This window comes from Strongylocentrotus purpuratus, unplaced genomic scaffold, assembly GCF_000002235.5.
Source record: "Strongylocentrotus purpuratus isolate Spur 01 unplaced genomic scaffold, Spur_5.0 spur5_scaffold_5, whole genome shotgun sequence".
Classification (NCBI taxonomy): domain Eukaryota; kingdom Metazoa; phylum Echinodermata; class Echinoidea; order Camarodonta; family Strongylocentrotidae; genus Strongylocentrotus; species Strongylocentrotus purpuratus.
In genome coordinates, this window is record NW_022145611.1 from 4,305,825 (window position 1) to 4,322,594 (window position 16,770).

Below are 16,770 nucleotides of genomic sequence, written 5' to 3' on the forward strand. Positions count from 1 at the left end.
ATCGTATTGATTCATAAACGAACCAGAACGAGCACTGTTACTATATGCCTTCTAGATCACGATTATAAAGTATAAAAATAATCATTTTTCTTGTCTTAAAGGTAATGACCAGTATTGGAAACGCCCCAATTTCAAAAAATGAAATGGAAGCTCTCATTACCAATCATGTGAAAGAATATGTTTTGACTAATACATGATGATAACAAATTTGCCGGGAAACCGCCTACTAATTCATATATTTGGTAAATTTGTTTCTCTCGTGGTCTGTGAGAGATATAGGGTAGTCCCATATACATCTTTCTGTGTATAGTGCTTGTAACTTTACGAAGAATGGGCCGAATTTCTTATCATTTTGATGATTCCAGAACCTTGCAGATGCTAGATGCTAGATGATCAACCTTTTCTGATCGATTCCACAACGTTTCTTTCACAATGCAATCGCATGACCATAACTGGTCTTTACCTTTAATATTTTAAAGCTACTGAGAATGTAATTGTCTGCGCTAACAAAGTATACGGTTCCATGTGGGGCAGTATTTTGAAAGTGCAAACGTGACATAATCCGAAGCTATTTTTTACGTGCAATGTATAGGGTATATTGTTGACCTTGAATTGATTCCTAAAGCATAAGCGATGCTGTTAATTACATGCACTACTCAACAGGTATCATATTTCAGACAGGGGTCTGAAACTAAAGCGCTTAATTAACTCTTATGTTTCGTTCACTTTGTTTAGACTACTTATATTACACCTCACATAAGTGACATAAGAATAAATTACTCCATCAGTATCTTGTCTCTCAACACATTGCCGCCTTGACACCATGATATCTGTACACTATGATCAATAACGAATCATGAATAGCCCCCCCCCCCCCCAACAAAAAAGTAGAGGTGTCGAAGTCGACTGGTTTAAAGACCGTCAATACTACTGGGCCAGAAGGGATTAGACCACTCAGCCAGTTCATTGACAGGTGGCTATCTCATCAACTCAGCTCTCTCAAGTAACATAAGCAAAAGAGGATCATGGGGGACCAACAGGCACCGATTGGGGAAGTTTTCTATATAGAGGGAGCAATTAGTTAAAAGTAGGACAGTGGGGCTTAAGCTCTTGACTTGAAATGCAAAGGCCGTGGGTTCGATCCCCGACACGGTACCGATGTATTTTTGCAAGGCATTAATCTACATGTACCTTTGCCACTCCATACCCATGCAGGTAGGATGATGAAAGCATTTGTGTTAGTAATTGCCATATGCCCTCACGGTGACCGTATGGTAGGAGGAATACTCCCCAGGGAGTGAATCCGATGGCCGGGGTAATAATATCTATAAAGCGCTCATTAAACGATAAGAATTCAGATTATTAATTATGATAATAATAATAATTTTGTTTACCTATAGTGAAGCCTGATCAGCTTCACTACTTAATAATTCAATCAACCAAATCAATTCAAATATTTAAGCGCGGATTCCAATTGGCAAAGCATTTATTGTAGTAGAATCTCCGTTCTTATTTCCCTCTACCGCTATAATTATTTTTCTTATGTTATATAATGTTTGTACTCTATATTATGTCAAATATGTCAATGTTTAGTTTTGATGAATGTTATATTTTTATATATTCCTTGTATTTTTGTATATTACAAACTTGTTATGTCGTTCTAGAGGGCGTACTTGGAAAGCAGTTTTGTTAAACTGACTGTACCTACCCTCTATTTTAAATAAACTTGAATAAATAAAAATAAATAGAAAACAATGCCTAATCGGTGCCTGTTGGTTCCCCATGATCCTCTTTTTCTTATGTTAAATGAGAGCTGATTTATGAGATAACCACCTGTCAGTGACCTTGCAGGGAGGTCTAATCCCCCTGGCCAAACTAGTGCAGACGGGCTTTAAACCTAGGTGAAGAGTGATACATGTGGATTGATGGTTTGTCAATGGACGTTATAGTGTCGTGCTGGGATTCGAACCCTCAATTCTCAGGATTGAGAGTCAAGCAAATGAACTACTATACATAACATTGTCAACCTTACTCTTGTTTGTCTTATTTATTGATCAAGTCTCATTACGTCTAATGAGTCTGTTTTGGTTTTATTAGCACTGTAAGTTTGTAACAACATTGTAATTTTGTTTGATATCTGCTATATAGGCCTACCAGTTTATGAATATTTTTCATAATCTCAACAATCAAAAAGCATTGTGGAAAATAATTGAACTATGAACCCTTGAACCTGATTTCCAGCTAGACAAAGGTAGATTTTTTCAAAGAAATTATATTCCACTATATTTACATATCAATTGGGCAATTTCCAATTGTTGGATTGAATTTATTTTACGCAACAGTGCATGTGTCATACATTTGGGAAGACCGGCGGGACCGGTTAGGGAACTTCCCTTTAAGTACTATCGAGCCCTCTATCCTAACTTCTTCCCCCTCTCAGTCTCAGCGCGGGAATGTTTAGTTTAGTTGCTTTTGGTGTGAAATTGGGTTCTTCCGTTTATTTGTCAGGGGAAACCATGTTGTTCCGCACAATGTGATGAGAAACATACGATGAATCTACCATCAAAATTCGAACATTTTGAACCGATTTTCTTTTATAACGTAAAAAAGGGCTTGAAGCTTCCATGAACATTTAACTTCAGACCTAATTATAATTACCAAAACATACCCCAATGTAATTTTATACTTTTTCGTAAAATGTCTCATGATTCTTCTCTGTTAGATTTTTTTCTCACTAATGGGAAAAAATAGTGTTTGATTAACATGTGTAAAATTTATACTAGAAATACTAGGAAAAAAAAACTGCATTGAAATAAGACTTAGAAGGAGATAATATTCTTGATGTGTGCATTAGACTTCTTCACACGTCACTCTTCTCGTCAAAAATTACCTTGAATGTCCGGCGTGATACTTTCAAGTCCTCTGTTAACAAGAAAACAAAAGATAGATTATGAAAAATGGCAGAAAGGGACAATTTCATCTTGAATAATGACTAATGAATTCAATGTTCATGTTCTCCTACTGGCCTCTGCAATGTATTCTATAGAGAAAGCAATCGTCTTAGGTGTTTCAGAGCGACCTGTCCTCAGGGTCATCTGACTTGGCACCATCTTCCACACCAGACTGTCAAGGGTGTATAAAGAACATGTCTGGGCGCCAAGGTGCGAGTTATTGTCTTGGCCAGATCGAAAACAAAAAGACTTGCCCCCCTTTTTTCTCTTGCATAAGATGAGAATAATAATAAGAATAAATAAGAATTAGCTGCCAAGATCAATCAGGGTTATTGGTATGACCTCAGAATGGCCTTCTACCGCATAGGTCCAGAGTGAATTAGAGACAAGCGGCTGCCAAACTGGATCCACTTTATATCACTTTGTTCCTCTTTTCAGCGCGTAGCTAGGATTTTATTTTAGGGGGTTGGTATAGTGAGCACGAAGCACGCTCCCTATGGGGGGGGGGGGGGGGGGGTGCAAGCTTTGAAAGAAGACGATTCGTTGTACCTTTCTCGACTCTTAATCTTTGTCTGAATTCTGTCCCCCCCCCCCCCCCTCTCGCGCGAAGCGCTGAAGCTTTGACGTTTCATTAAATTATTAGAGAAAGAAGATGATTCGTTGTACCGTTCTCGACTCCTTTTTCCTTTTCTTCTTCACTTTTTTCCTTCTTTTTCTCTCTCTCTTTTTTTCTTTTTCGGCCGGCGTTTTTTTTTTTTTGTTGGTGGGGGGGGGGGGGGGGGGGGGGCGACCGCCCCCACCGCCCCCCTGGCTACGCGCATTTTTTCGTCATCCTAAGCTCGAACGGGTATGTTATACCATATAAGGTTGGCACCTCGCTATCCGTCCTGTCACTAAAGTATGGTGGCCCTGAAGGGACATCGCGAATAGACTAAATCGTGAAAAATATGCGATAAAATTCACGATATCGTCAATTTTATCGCATATTTTTCACGAAGAAATTCACGAAATTGACGATATCGTGAACTTTATCGTGAACTTTTCACGATGAAATTGACGATATCGTGAATTTTATCGTGAAAAGTTCACGATATAAAGTTCACGATATCGTCAATTTTATCGTGTACTCTATCGTGTACTCTATCGTGTACTCTCCTGACGGGCGCTTCGTAAACAAAACCAGCCCTAGCTGGGGGAGACAGAGAGAAGGAAAAAAGGGAAAGGGAAAGAGAAGATAAAAGGAAAGAAAGAATAATAAGAAGAAAAGAGGGAAACGGGGGGGGCGAAGGGCTCTTGCCTCCTCCTCACTCTCCCCCCCCCCCCTCCCTGCCAAAAAATAAATCAGAGAGAGAGAGAGAAGGGAAAGGGAAAGGGAAAGAGAAGATAAAAGGAAAGAAAGAAGAGGAAGAAGAAGAAAAGAGGAAAACGGGGGAAGGGCGAAGGACTTTTGCCCCCCCCCCCTCCCCCCCCCCCCGCCAAAAAATAAATCAGAGAGAGAGAGAGAGAAGGGAAAGGGAAAGGGAAAGAGAAGATAAAAGGAAAGAAAGAAGAGGAAGAAGAAGAAAAGAGGGAAACGGGGGCAAAGGGCTTTTGCCTCGTCCCCCCGCCCCCCGCCAAAAAATAAATAAGAGAGAGAGAGAGAGAAGGAAAGGGAAAGAGAAGGAAGAAAGAGAAAAACGAAAAAGAGGGAGAATAGGAAAGAAAGGAAAAGAAAGAAAAGAAAGGAGGCAAAAGCCCTTCGCCCCTGTTTCCCTCTTTTCTTATTCTTTTTCCTCTTTTTTCTTTCCTTTTATATTTTCTTTCCCTCTCCCTTCTCTTTCCCTTTATGGCGGGAGGGGGGAGGTAAGAGCCTTTCGCCCTTCCCCCGTTTCCCTCTTTCCGTCTTCTTCTTCTTTCTTTCCTTTTATATTTTCTTTCCCTTTCCCTTTCCCTTCTCTCTATCTCTCTCTCTCTCTCTCCTATTTATTTGTTGGCGCGGGAGGGGGGAGGAGGCAAGAGCCCCTCTTTTCTTCTTATTCTTCTTCCTTTCCTTTTTTATTCTCTTTCCCTTTCCCTTCTCTCTCTTATTTATTTTTTGGGCGGGGGGATGCAAGAGCCCTTCGCCCCCGTTTCCCTCTTTTCTTCTTCTTCTTCCTCTTCTTTCTTTCCTTTTATCTTCTCTTTCCCTTTCCCTTTCCCTTCTCTCTCTATCTCTTATTTATTTTTTTGGCGGGGGGTGGGGAGGGAGGAGGCAAGAGCCCTTCGCCCTTCCCCCGTTTCCCTCTTTTCTTCTTATTCCTCTTCTTTCTTTCCTTTTATATTTTCTTTCCCTTTCCCTTCTCTCTCTTATTTATTTTTGGCGGGGGGGGGGGGTAGGAGGCAAGAGCCCTTCGCCCTTCCCCTGTTTCCCTCTTTTTCCTCTTCTTTCTTTCCCTTTCCCTTCTCTCTCTCTCTCTCTCTCTTATTTATTTTTTTGGCGGGGGGGGGGGGGAGGTAAGAGCCTTTCGCCCTTCCCCCGTTTCCCTCTTTCCTTCTTCCTCTTCTTTCTTTCATTTTATATTTTCTTTCCCTTTCCCTTCTCTCTCTCCTTATTGTTGGCGGGGGGGGGGGGGGAGTGAGGAGGAGGCAAGAGCCCTTCGCCCCCCCCGTTTCCCTCTTTTCTTCTTATTATTCTTTCTTTCCTTTTATCTTCTCTTTCCCTTTTTTCCTTCTCTCTGTCTCCCCCAGCTAGGGCTGGTTTTGTTTACGAAGCGCCCGTCAGGAGAGTACACGATAGAGTACACGATAGAGTACACGAAAAAATTGACGATATCGTGAACTTTATATCGTGAACTTTTCACGATAAAATTCACGATATCGTCAATTTCATCGTGAAAAGTTCACGATAAAGTTCACGATATCGTCAATTTCGTGAATTTCTTCGTGAAAAATATGCGATAAAATTGACGATATCGTGAATTTTATCGCATATTTTTCACGATTTAGTCTATTCGCGATGTCCCTTCAGGGCCACCATACTAAAGCTTCATCAGTGAAAGAAGGAAACACGAAAGGATATTTCTACATAATTCCAGTCACTGAAAACTGCTGACAATTTTAATGGTTTGATGGGTTCCATAAAGGAATGCTCAATGTAACTGATTAAGGCTGTAAGCCATACTTATAGAATGATAGCTGAAGGAGTCTATTGGCTGGAAATTAATCAACTGGATTCGGATAGCGCTCGGGCATTTTTTTAAGTGGATCTTCGTGGGATCTTTTTAAAGCCCATCTTCTCGGGCAAATCGAGGAAACATTAAATTCAAAACTCTTGAATTTAATTGGCATGGGTATAAATGAGTTCATATAAACATGATAATAAAGAAAATTAGGAGAGGTGAAGGAATACTTAAAAGGCCAATTTTAAAGGCGCGATTTTGTCTTCCATTCTCCGTTTACTTGATCGATTGGGGAGTGAATTGGTAAATGTGTGAGGGTATCCTTCTTTATTTAGTAGTACCAAAATATTATATCATTGTCTGGCAAAAGCATGTTTCGGAGGCTCAAATGCTTGTCAAATGCGTCTAGAAACTTGAAAAATGGATGCCCCATGCCCGGTAAGAATGCACTTCTGTCCCTGTATCACTTCAGCTTAAAGCTAATCTTGAGCTCTGGTATGGGAATCGTATATCGAGAGAACATGGCTATAATTCATTCTGGATTGTTTATCCTGTAGTAGATTGATTGTTTGAACCAGTAAAATAAAAACAAACTCACAAAAACTTGCTGGAAGTCATCTTCAATAAAAACGCAACTCTCATTTGAACAGAGTGACCTGTGTTTATAAGCACACAGGGGCTGCGCGCCGGAGTGTCTTCAAAAGTTGGGGGGGGGGGGGGACCAACAAAAAAGGGAATTTTCTTGGGCGAAAAGGGGCACCTAAAAAGAGAAATCTAAAAGCGAAAATATACAATTTTTAGACATTGATATTTACCCCTACATTGTAATTACATTATCAGGGATGATTTCAATGTTTTTTTCTCTCTTTACGTGGTCCAAGATACTGCCTTAGCATCATACTTTGCAGTTAGGTGTGATGGTGAGCGAGCAACCTTTTTCAAGATTTGTGAGGTCGCAGTGCAAAACATCTTATAAAGAGGAAAGAACAATCCTGATGGGGTTTTAAGTACAATCTAATCATGAAAGGTTGAATAGATCTTTAATAAGGAACATAATTATATCAACCTTGAATACGAACGAACAAAGCTTGCTTGCTGCGTACGCTCGTCGAGCGTACGCAGCAAGCAAGCTTTGGGTGCAATTAAAGAAAAAAATTGCTCTTATCGCCTTATATTAGAAGCACATTTTATGGTAAAACGAAAGGAAAAAGGACACTTTTGAAAAATAGCCCATGTCAAAGTTAAAGAGGGGTACCTCTCAAATTTCAATAAGAGACTCATCGGAGATGAAAAGAGGCACTTATAACAATGAAAAGAGGACATGTACAAAGGAAAAGAGGCACTCAAAAATAGAAATGACTTTTTTCAGATTTAAAAAGAGCCAAGTAAAAGGGGGCACTTTAGGGGAAATTTAAAAGTGGAGGGGAGCAATGTCCCCTCCCCCTTCCCCCAGGCTCCGCCGACTCTGTAAGTACAAGGTCTCGGGCCTACCTACCTTGATTTCCTTATCTTTCTATGCTCATTACTCATTTTCTACAAAAGGCATCTGTCAATTATTTGTAATCTTGAACATGCAGTGTAAGTTTGTTGGATTCTGTGAGAATTTATTTTCCATCATTACCAGAACTGAAGCTTATCTTTAAAACATAATGCCAAGCTATAATATGCAGGCTGTGATTCTCGGCAATAGTCCTACAAATAATTTTGAAACAAAAAACAGCGTTGGTTTTCTTTCTTTCCTATCCCTTTGTAAATCTCTATTTATAAATATTGTGTGCTCTACAATAAAGCAGAGTACTCACAGTTTATTTGTAGATGCAGGATTTGGACCCCCCCCCCCTTGTCTGAACATGACTATAAGCCATGTTCAGATGGGGGCTTCTTAGTCGGCGTAAGCTAAAGGTACATGTACTATGTCCCATTTGTAGCCAACACCAAATTCTGTAGAACTTTTCAGGTATTATGAATATTCACGTATGTCCTATCTGTGCAATTTAAACGCGTTTACTTTCTAGGCTTCACTGTCATGCACTATTGAGTGACCGATTTCATTTTTTTCTTCGGTAATAACAAGCATAACATGAGCTGTAAAGGGTACATGAGCATTTGTCTACATCAATAACCTACTTCGTGTAATGGCCAAAATTAAACGATTGAATCTTCAGGCGCAGAACAAAACGTACACCATTCGGTATAAGGGTCTAAAAGAATTGCAATCCCTTAAGTCGATTCGACAACTAACGGTCGATATTTTCACACACAGCCATTTTCAAGCCCTTCGTTATGAGGGAAGTTCTAAATTAGTATATTATCTTTCAAATGCCGGTGTTATTTAATTTTTTTTTTGTTAGCCTGCAAATGGGACATAGTACCTTTAATCCCTGCAGCAGTAAATATCCCATACATATTTGACTTGCACCAGGCGCGTACGCAGGATTTTTTCAAGGGGGGGGTTTTAACATTTATAAATCGGTCCGAAAATTTCGCAACGACTCAGCCAGCCGCTGAATAAGCGGGGGGGGGGGGGGGGGGGGGGGGGGGGGGGGGGGGGGGGGGGGGGGGGGTAAGAGGACACTTTTTTTTTTTTTTTTTGTCTCGAAATTTGGAAATTTGACATTTTGCTCCGTTGGGGGGGGGGTAAGGTCACCTTTTTTAGGTCGGCCATGGGAATATTTTTTTTTTTTTTTTTTTTTTAATAATTAAAATAAAAAAAAAAAAAAAAAAAAAAAAAAATCCAGGGGGGGGTTTTAGGTTTTTTTTAGGGGGGTTTACACACAAAAAATTTCCAAAGGGGGGGTTTAACCCCCCAAACCCCCCCCCCCCCTGCGTACGCGCCTGACTTGCACCATTAGTTGTCCATACCCTCTCGATCGGACCAACTTACCAAGATTAAATTAACACGACCTTCCACCGACCCAGTCTTACTCAGCGGAACTTCCGGAAGTCAGTGGTGGATCCAGGATTTTCCAAAAGGTGGGAGGGGACGTAAAATGTACGAGATTGCAAGCGTGAAGCCTTTACGGTAATATCCCCCCCCCCCATGCAGTTCTTCATTATTGAATACAAGTTTGATTTTTTTTCCTAAAATGGGACCTATATCTTCACAAGCTCTGCTTCTTTTATAGGTTCCTCCACTTTTTCTCAAATTATGATGTAATTAAGAATCTATGCTGTTATCTTCTCCAATCTCGGAAGTTGATTGCAACAGTTTTTTCCACACATCTCTGTTATCTGCCATTCTAGAGCAGGAAACATATTGTATATTTGATTTCCATGCTGTAGATAGATTAGCAATCGAATAAACATTGAATACAAAACCATGGTCAATGTAAATCATATGAAGACAAGTGATTTGCACTGCCTATAGTATAGAGGGCAAACAAATTAATGACATGTTCATATCGGATACCTTGTCTGGTTTGTCGCCCCCTCATTATAATAACATCCATACGATGAGGCTGATGAGCAACTATAGATAGCTCGATGTATACTCGACACTGACCGTATATTATACGTTGCTCGATCACTCATCAGTTTCTGCGGGTACATAATCACATGCATACCGTGCTCGTATTTGCTAGTGCTCCAGAATAAACTTAACTGTAAGTATACATTTCTTTTGCTTTCACGGTGGTTGAAATAAGCGGTAACAAGCTGTGCTTCAACCCTTCAACCAAGGTCTCTTCGTCTTTCTTTATTCTACATTGTACTGTTATGATTGTACTCTATTATATTTTGTTACATGTGCTTTCTGGAAGACAAACAAACTTGATACTTGATAAGCGAACGTTCGGGGCATACTTTTGTAATATTATGAGTGTATATCATAATATTTATGCAGTGCGGAATAGCGCTGTCAACAGCCCTATAATAGGCCAAATGGTCATAAGATAGTAAGAAGATTTTCTGGACAGTATAATGCGGAATACATTACCGTAATAGTTCTGTCTACTCAAGTATGTTTTTTTCGTGCAATGAATTGAAGATAAACATATTCAATTTGGTGTCTATATGATCTGGTTTATGTGTGTAACACGTACGGACTTGCTGAAAAGCAGTCTTTTTAGGATGTGAGTTTTAACGTGATAAAATAAATTAAATTTAATTAAATTTAACCAATTATAATTCCGTTAGGGTGTGCGTGAATCGAGTATCATAATAATGCTTTCAAAGAGAACCCAATGGCTAGGCCCAAATACAATATACCTAGCGATATGAGTGTCTTATGATGATTGTTGTATTTTCTATACCGACACTGTCTGGAAAAGACTCCGACCCCTGTATATTATATTCAGCAATTCCTGCATAACTCACTTCCACACGATTTCAAAGATCGGAAGATCAGCTCAAGGGCAATTTCATAGACATCCCATAGAAATCGTGTTTGGATCACGTATGGTGTTCACACATTTCTTAAAGGGACTCGGTAACATTGTTCAGATGAGAGAAAATCGTAGGTAGTGACTTCAATGCTAGATGTAGAGTATTAAAGATAATCTGATGGTTTGAGTGAAAACATACCTTTATAAATGATAACAATTAAAATAAAAATGATTTTTTAAAAGCCTGTTTTATGTCTTATTTTCATAGAAAACGGTTGGGAGAATTCAAAAATGTGTTGGGAGAATTTATTGTTAGAGGGGTTACACATTGACGCCTTCAAAGGAAACCATAGATATCTTTGTGATTTGAGATTTTTTTTCCAGGATTTTGTGCATGTTAGAGGGTTAGAACAGTAGAAGAATTATAAGAGGTAACATTTCATATATTTTATGCAGTTTATTTCATAAACCTTCAACAATGTTACCGTTTCACTTTAAGTGATTGACAAAGACTATTTCAACAGTCTGGGGTTGATCTTTCGAAAGTATTTACGAACGTGATCACTGCATAATTTACTGACCTAATCTCCCTTTCCCTTTTCTCTCTCTCCCCCCCCCCCCCCCCTCTCTCTCTCTCTCTCTCTCTCTCTCTCTTTCTCTCTCTCTCTCTCTTTCCCTGTTTTTTTTTTAGGGGGGTCCCTTTGCTTATTTTCTCTTATCTTTCTTGAAACATGCGTTCACGCGCCTAATGTGAGGATATGTGAAACCGCAAATAAAGGAAATGACTAAAAATAATTGGAGAGGCGACATGAAAGCTTAAACAGCATAAGACGGCATGATCAGTATGTTTGGGCTCTAATATTATTGTTTAAAGGTAAAGACCAGTTATGGTCATGCGATTGCATTGTGAAAGAAACGTTGTGGAATCGATCAGAAAAGGTTGATCATCTAGCATCTGCAAGGTTCTGGAATCATCAAAATGATAAGAAATTTGGCCCATTCTTCGTAAAGTTGCAAGCACTATACACAGAAAGATGTATATGGGACTACCCTATATCTCTCACAGACCATGAGAGAAACAAATTGACCAAATATATGAATTAGTAGGCGGTTTCCCGGCAAATTTGTTATCATCATGTATTAGTCAAAACATATTCTTTCGCATGATTGGTAATGAGAGCTTCCATTTCATTTTTTGAAATTGGGGCGTTTCCAATACTGGTCTTTACCTTTAAGTTACATGATATGTACAGTATCTGATGATCGATTGCTCTGACAGGTAAACGGTTAGATTTGTCCTGGCATTTTTTAAAAAGGCATATGCATTCAAGTGGCGTGTTCTTTTTTTTTGGCGAGGGGGGGGGGGGGGGGGCATATGACATGTCATGAGCCCTAATTTGGCATATATTGTATTGTATAGTTTTGTAGCCTGGGGAAAGGATTTTAGACAATCTAAGTCATAAGAAATTATGAAGATTTTGTTTGTAATTTTGAATGAGATTTCAGAATTGCCCCCCCCCCCCCCCCATTACACTGCCGCAGTAATAACAAGTAGTGCTTTTATCAAGACTTATCAAGGAAGGATGTTATAGCTACTTCCTTTAAAACGAGGGAACAATGCAATCTTTGTATAATCAGCAATGATCATCATGAGTGACCTGTAGTGGGAATGGGGGGGGGGGGGGGACAAGCGACACGTGCCGTCGTTTTAAGACCCGAGATGACATAACTAATAAACACAAAAATGGAAGAAAAAAAATCCCCATATAAATTCGATTTAGGCTCAAAAGGCAAATGAAAAAAAGATTCCCCTCTGTTATTTTGTTGTCAGAATTTTTGTCTGAATTGCCCTCCCCCACCCACTATTAGCAGAATCCCGGATTCGCCCCTGTATATAGTATAGGCCTACCATGTACAAGTATGATTTTTGTAGTATTAAAACAAATATTTATTAATTTAGGGTAGCATTGTCAGTTTAAAGCTAAAGACCAGTTATGGTCATGCGATTGCATTGTGAAAGAAACATTGTGAAATCGATCAGAAAAGGTTGATCATCTAGCATAGATGTACTGCAAGGTTCTGGAATCATCAACATGAGAAGAAATTTGGCCAAGTCTTCATAAAGTTAGAATCACTGTACACAGAAAGATGTATATGGGACTACACACACGTGCGCGACACGTACATTTGTATCTCTCAACAGGCGAGAGATACACTAATTTACCAAATATATCAATTAGTACGCGGTTTCCCGTCAATATTTGTATTATAATGTATTATTCAAAACATATTCTTTCACACGATTGGTAATAAGAGCTTGCATTTCATTTTTTGAAATTGGGGCGTTTCCAATACTGGTCTTTACCTTTAATACAAAACTGCTTTTTATATTGACGCTGTTGGCCTAGACAATAATATGATTAAAGATTGAAATTATAGACAAATCAATTACTTTAAAATATAGGCTCCATATACATGTACCAAATGATAATTTAAGACAAACTTAGAATAATCTATCAATAATGAAGGCGAATTCAAAGACTTTGGTTGAAATTTACAACAACAAAAACAACACAAAGACAAACAAAATTAATCCGATTTGTGCCTTTGATGTACCGTACAGCAAAGAAGAAAAAGAAATGGAGTAGTGAAAGATGGAAGACTTATGGGAAAAGAGACAGAGAAAGTATGTGATTGTGTGTCCGTTTTTCTCTTTAAAATGCAAAATTTTCCCACTCTAGGGGGGCAAGGGGTATATCCCCTCCCGACCTAGTCAATCTACCACCCTCAAATTTTGACCATCTAGTACACAAAAGACTTGTCCCCCCCCCCAAAAAAAAATAAATAAATAAATAAATTAAAAAAAAAAAAATGACTTAGCCTACGCTAGGCCACTGGGGTTGGGGAATTCACTTGTATAATATTAACTTTGTAGATGTGTTGTTGGTGAGTTGAAACAGATTTCCCTCTTCTTTTTGTAATTATAAGTCCTACAAGACCTAAAACTAGATTTTGTTTCTGCTATTCAATTCTAGATAAATTATGCGTGACCGAATATAAGAAGTTCCTCACTTCCCCCTCTTCTCAATCAGTGTGTATTATTGATGACATTTATTTTAAACGACAGTTATTCATTGGTTCGCCAACGGGTTTGTGAGCACGGGCAAATTGACAAACATTTTATCTATTTCGATTTCATTATGTAATTTCTGAATAGGCAACATTCAGTAATTGTCACAGAAACTTTCGAAAAACCGCCTGATCTTGAGGCAATCTTAATAGTCTTATCCACTGCACGCAGTGAAACGGACCAATGTAAAATCTAAATGTGATTTCTACGGGATATACGGAAGGTAATTTATACAAAAATTGACCCCTGGTTAATTTATTGAAAAAACTCTTTGCGATTGTGTTATGGGTAAAAACATTAACAAATAAGATGTAAAATATAAGATAAAACCCCAAAACAACCGATGCAACTCTTTATCATTAACAAATACATGATGGCTATGTTTTTTCTTTCTTTTTTTCTGCAGAAGCCACTAACCATGCCAGTCAACTTCTCCGGTACGTGGAACATTGCTAGCCATGAAGACTTCACTGCCCTCCTTGACAAACTTCAAGTACCAGAAGACAAACGACCACCGAGCAAGATCACCAATCTTCAAGTGGTGATCGAGCAAGATGGCGACCACCTCAAGATCGTCAGTAAAACCTCGTTGGGTGACAGAGTCAATGACTTCACGGTCGGGGAACCCTGTAAGTTTGTCATGTTCGGCAACATGCCCGAGGTTGACGTCACATCCGCCTGGGAGGGCGATCGTCTGGTGATCACCGATGCCCGCGGCGCCAAGCTCATTCGCGAGATCGTCGGCGACCAAACCGTGTGTACGTTCTGCGTGGGCGACCTCGCCGTCAAGCTCTTCTACAACAAAGCCTAGATCATCGTGAAGGTCTTCTATACAAGTCCCAGATACAACATGACATCATCGCCGTTAGGATCTACCACAACAAGGCCTAGATCATCGTGAAGATCTTCTATACAAGTCCCAGATTCAACATGACATCATCGCCGTTAGGCTCTACTACAACAAGGCCTAGCTAAAATACGTCGTCGTTAATTTCTTTACGAGGCCTACATAAATTTCAACTCACTTTGGGTACTCTGACATGGAAAAATGAAAAAACAATTACTCTAATCTTCTACTTATCTATGTGATACACCGAGTATGTTCACATTGAGAACAACATAACATTACTTGTGTATGTTAACTAAGTTGCTAATTAAAAACCTGCCATTAAAAATTGGAGGCATATTCAATGCCACTTTTGGGGTTTGCTTAAAATGGTATCACACTACAGACTGTAGGCCTATTAATCCCAAAACGACGGTATTACATTCCATTGTATTTGGGGGCATTTTGTGCATTCCAGACTCATCTTTTGATTTCACCGACTTGTATTTCATTGTTGATTTTTCAAAAAAACTGCCTCTTTTGATATATTGTTGAATTGAATAGAATTAAAGACCGTCACCACTACTGGGCAAGAAGGGATTAGACCACACAGCGAGCCATCGAGGTCACTGTGACAGGTGGCTATCTCATTAACTCAGCTCTCATTTAACATAAGAAAAAGAGGATCATGGGGGACCAACAGGCACCGATTGGGGAAGTTTTCTATATAGAGGGAGCAAGTAGCTACAAGTATGGTAGTGTGCCTTTAAATAAAATTCTTAATTATAAAGGAAAATTCAGCCAAGTAAACTGCTTTTGAACAATGTTATGGACTTACTTTTGATTTTAACTGAAAATTTGAATTGCTCACGTTAGTTCTAAATGGTTATTTGAACAGTCCCTACCAACTCAACATTGCGGGAGGTCTTCGTATCAGGAAGAGGGCCGGTGCACTACGAATTATAGGGACAGGCGTGCGACTGGTGTTGTTTATCTGGGTTTACTCTTAATTGAAAACTTGCAGTGTAACATTTTGATTTAAATCAGTGTCATGTCATGTATTAAAGGTATTACAAAGTTTTGGTATGGGGTCATGAATTTGGTTCAAATGAACATATTGAAAGCATATGCGATCCTACAATATTCAGTGATCGTTGTCTAAAGTCTAAAGTTTTGAAATTGTAAATAATAAACTCATAATATAAACTACATATTCTGAGATTTTCATGGTCGCAGCTACCATTGTACGGCCGTAGGCGCTATTTGAAATTCATCAACATTTACCGGGAGTAGCGATACATTTTTATATTCAATTTTTTTCGAAAGCAGAAGTGTTTTAGGGCCTACATTTTCTAGTGCTTATAATACATCCACAGGGGCATCCAAATATATCGAAATTGTAAAGAATCACTATCCACCCAATTTTCAAAATTTCCCAAAACTTTGTATTACCTTTAAAGAGTTGCGATTTATTCAAATTCAAAGCGATCGTATAACCTGATATCAATTGCAACTCTGTAGTATTAAGAGATAAAACTAAGTTTCCGTTTAATCTTTTGCATTCAGTCTGATTGAGTTCTGACTACAATGTAATTTTAAGACGGGGCCATGATTGCTACAATTTGAAATTCGTCTTGTTAACCCTTACGTAATTTTCGTCCAAAGTTAGACTGCAACCGGGTTGTTTTATAGTGCAGTTCAGTTGATTTTCTCGACCTCTTTTTTTAATTTCTCAAGGGGTGGGGGTGCCTCCCTGTCTCCTGATATATATATATATTATGATTCACCGGTCATCTACACACGGATGTAATTTGACATGTTTTGAAATGATTTGTAATCATAATATACAAATTTCTTTGGAAGCGCAGAGACGTTATATCAATATAATTATGATGTGCATTATACGAGACAACATATTATTATTAGTGTCATATATGTGTACATGCTTTGTTTTTGTGATTAAAATTTTGTTAAAGATCAATCTATCCGATTCATTCTCTCGTCTGTTTCAACACAATTTGTTTGTACTTTCTTCTTCTTTTCTCCATTCATACTATCTGTTCAAACCTGAAGTTTTTGTCCTGCTCCTTACATCTAGTCATTACTCTCTCTTTCAACTTTCATTCTTGCACATTCTCTCTTTTAAAGGTAAAGACCAGTTTTGGAAACGCCCCAATTTCAAAAAATGAAATGGAAGCTCTTATTACCAATCATGTGAAAGAATATGTTTTGAATAATACATGATAAAAATGTTGACGGGTAACCGCCTACTAATTGATATATTTGGTAAATTAGTGTATCTCTTGCCTGTTGAGAGATACAAATGCACGTATGTGTAGTCCCATATACATCTTTCTGTGTACAGTGATTCTAACTTTATGAAGACTTGGCCAAATTTCTTATC

At 38.8% G+C, this 16,770-nt stretch overlaps 1 protein-coding gene across 2 annotated transcripts; it reads left to right on the top strand.

The window, feature by feature from the left end:
- Nucleotides 1–9,380: 9,380 nt before the first annotated feature.
- Nucleotides 9,381–14,931, top strand: LOC576693 (fatty acid-binding protein 2, liver-like). Of its 2 annotated transcripts, XM_030999655.1 has the most exons (3): nt 9,381–9,690; nt 13,947–14,395; nt 14,432–14,931. In XM_030999655.1, exon 2 carries the CDS (start codon nt 13,959–13,961, stop codon nt 14,349–14,351), a length of 393 nt encoding a protein of 130 aa, XP_030855515.1. In that variant the 5' UTR covers nt 9,381–9,690; nt 13,947–13,958; the 3' UTR covers nt 14,352–14,395; nt 14,432–14,931. The 2 variants fall into 2 exon arrangements, with proteins under 2 accessions (XP_030855515.1, XP_011667134.1); XM_011668832.2 differs by lacking the exon at nt 14,432–14,931 and having other exon boundaries at nt 9,383–9,690; nt 13,947–14,424.
- The last annotated feature ends 1,839 nt before the right edge of the window (nt 14,932–16,770 follow it).

What these genes read in the sequence shown, in the direction of transcription:
- LOC576693 (XM_030999655.1), top strand. Translation starts at nt 13,959, where the DNA reads ATGCCAGTCAACTTCTCCGGTACGTGGAACATTGCTAGCCATGAAGAC.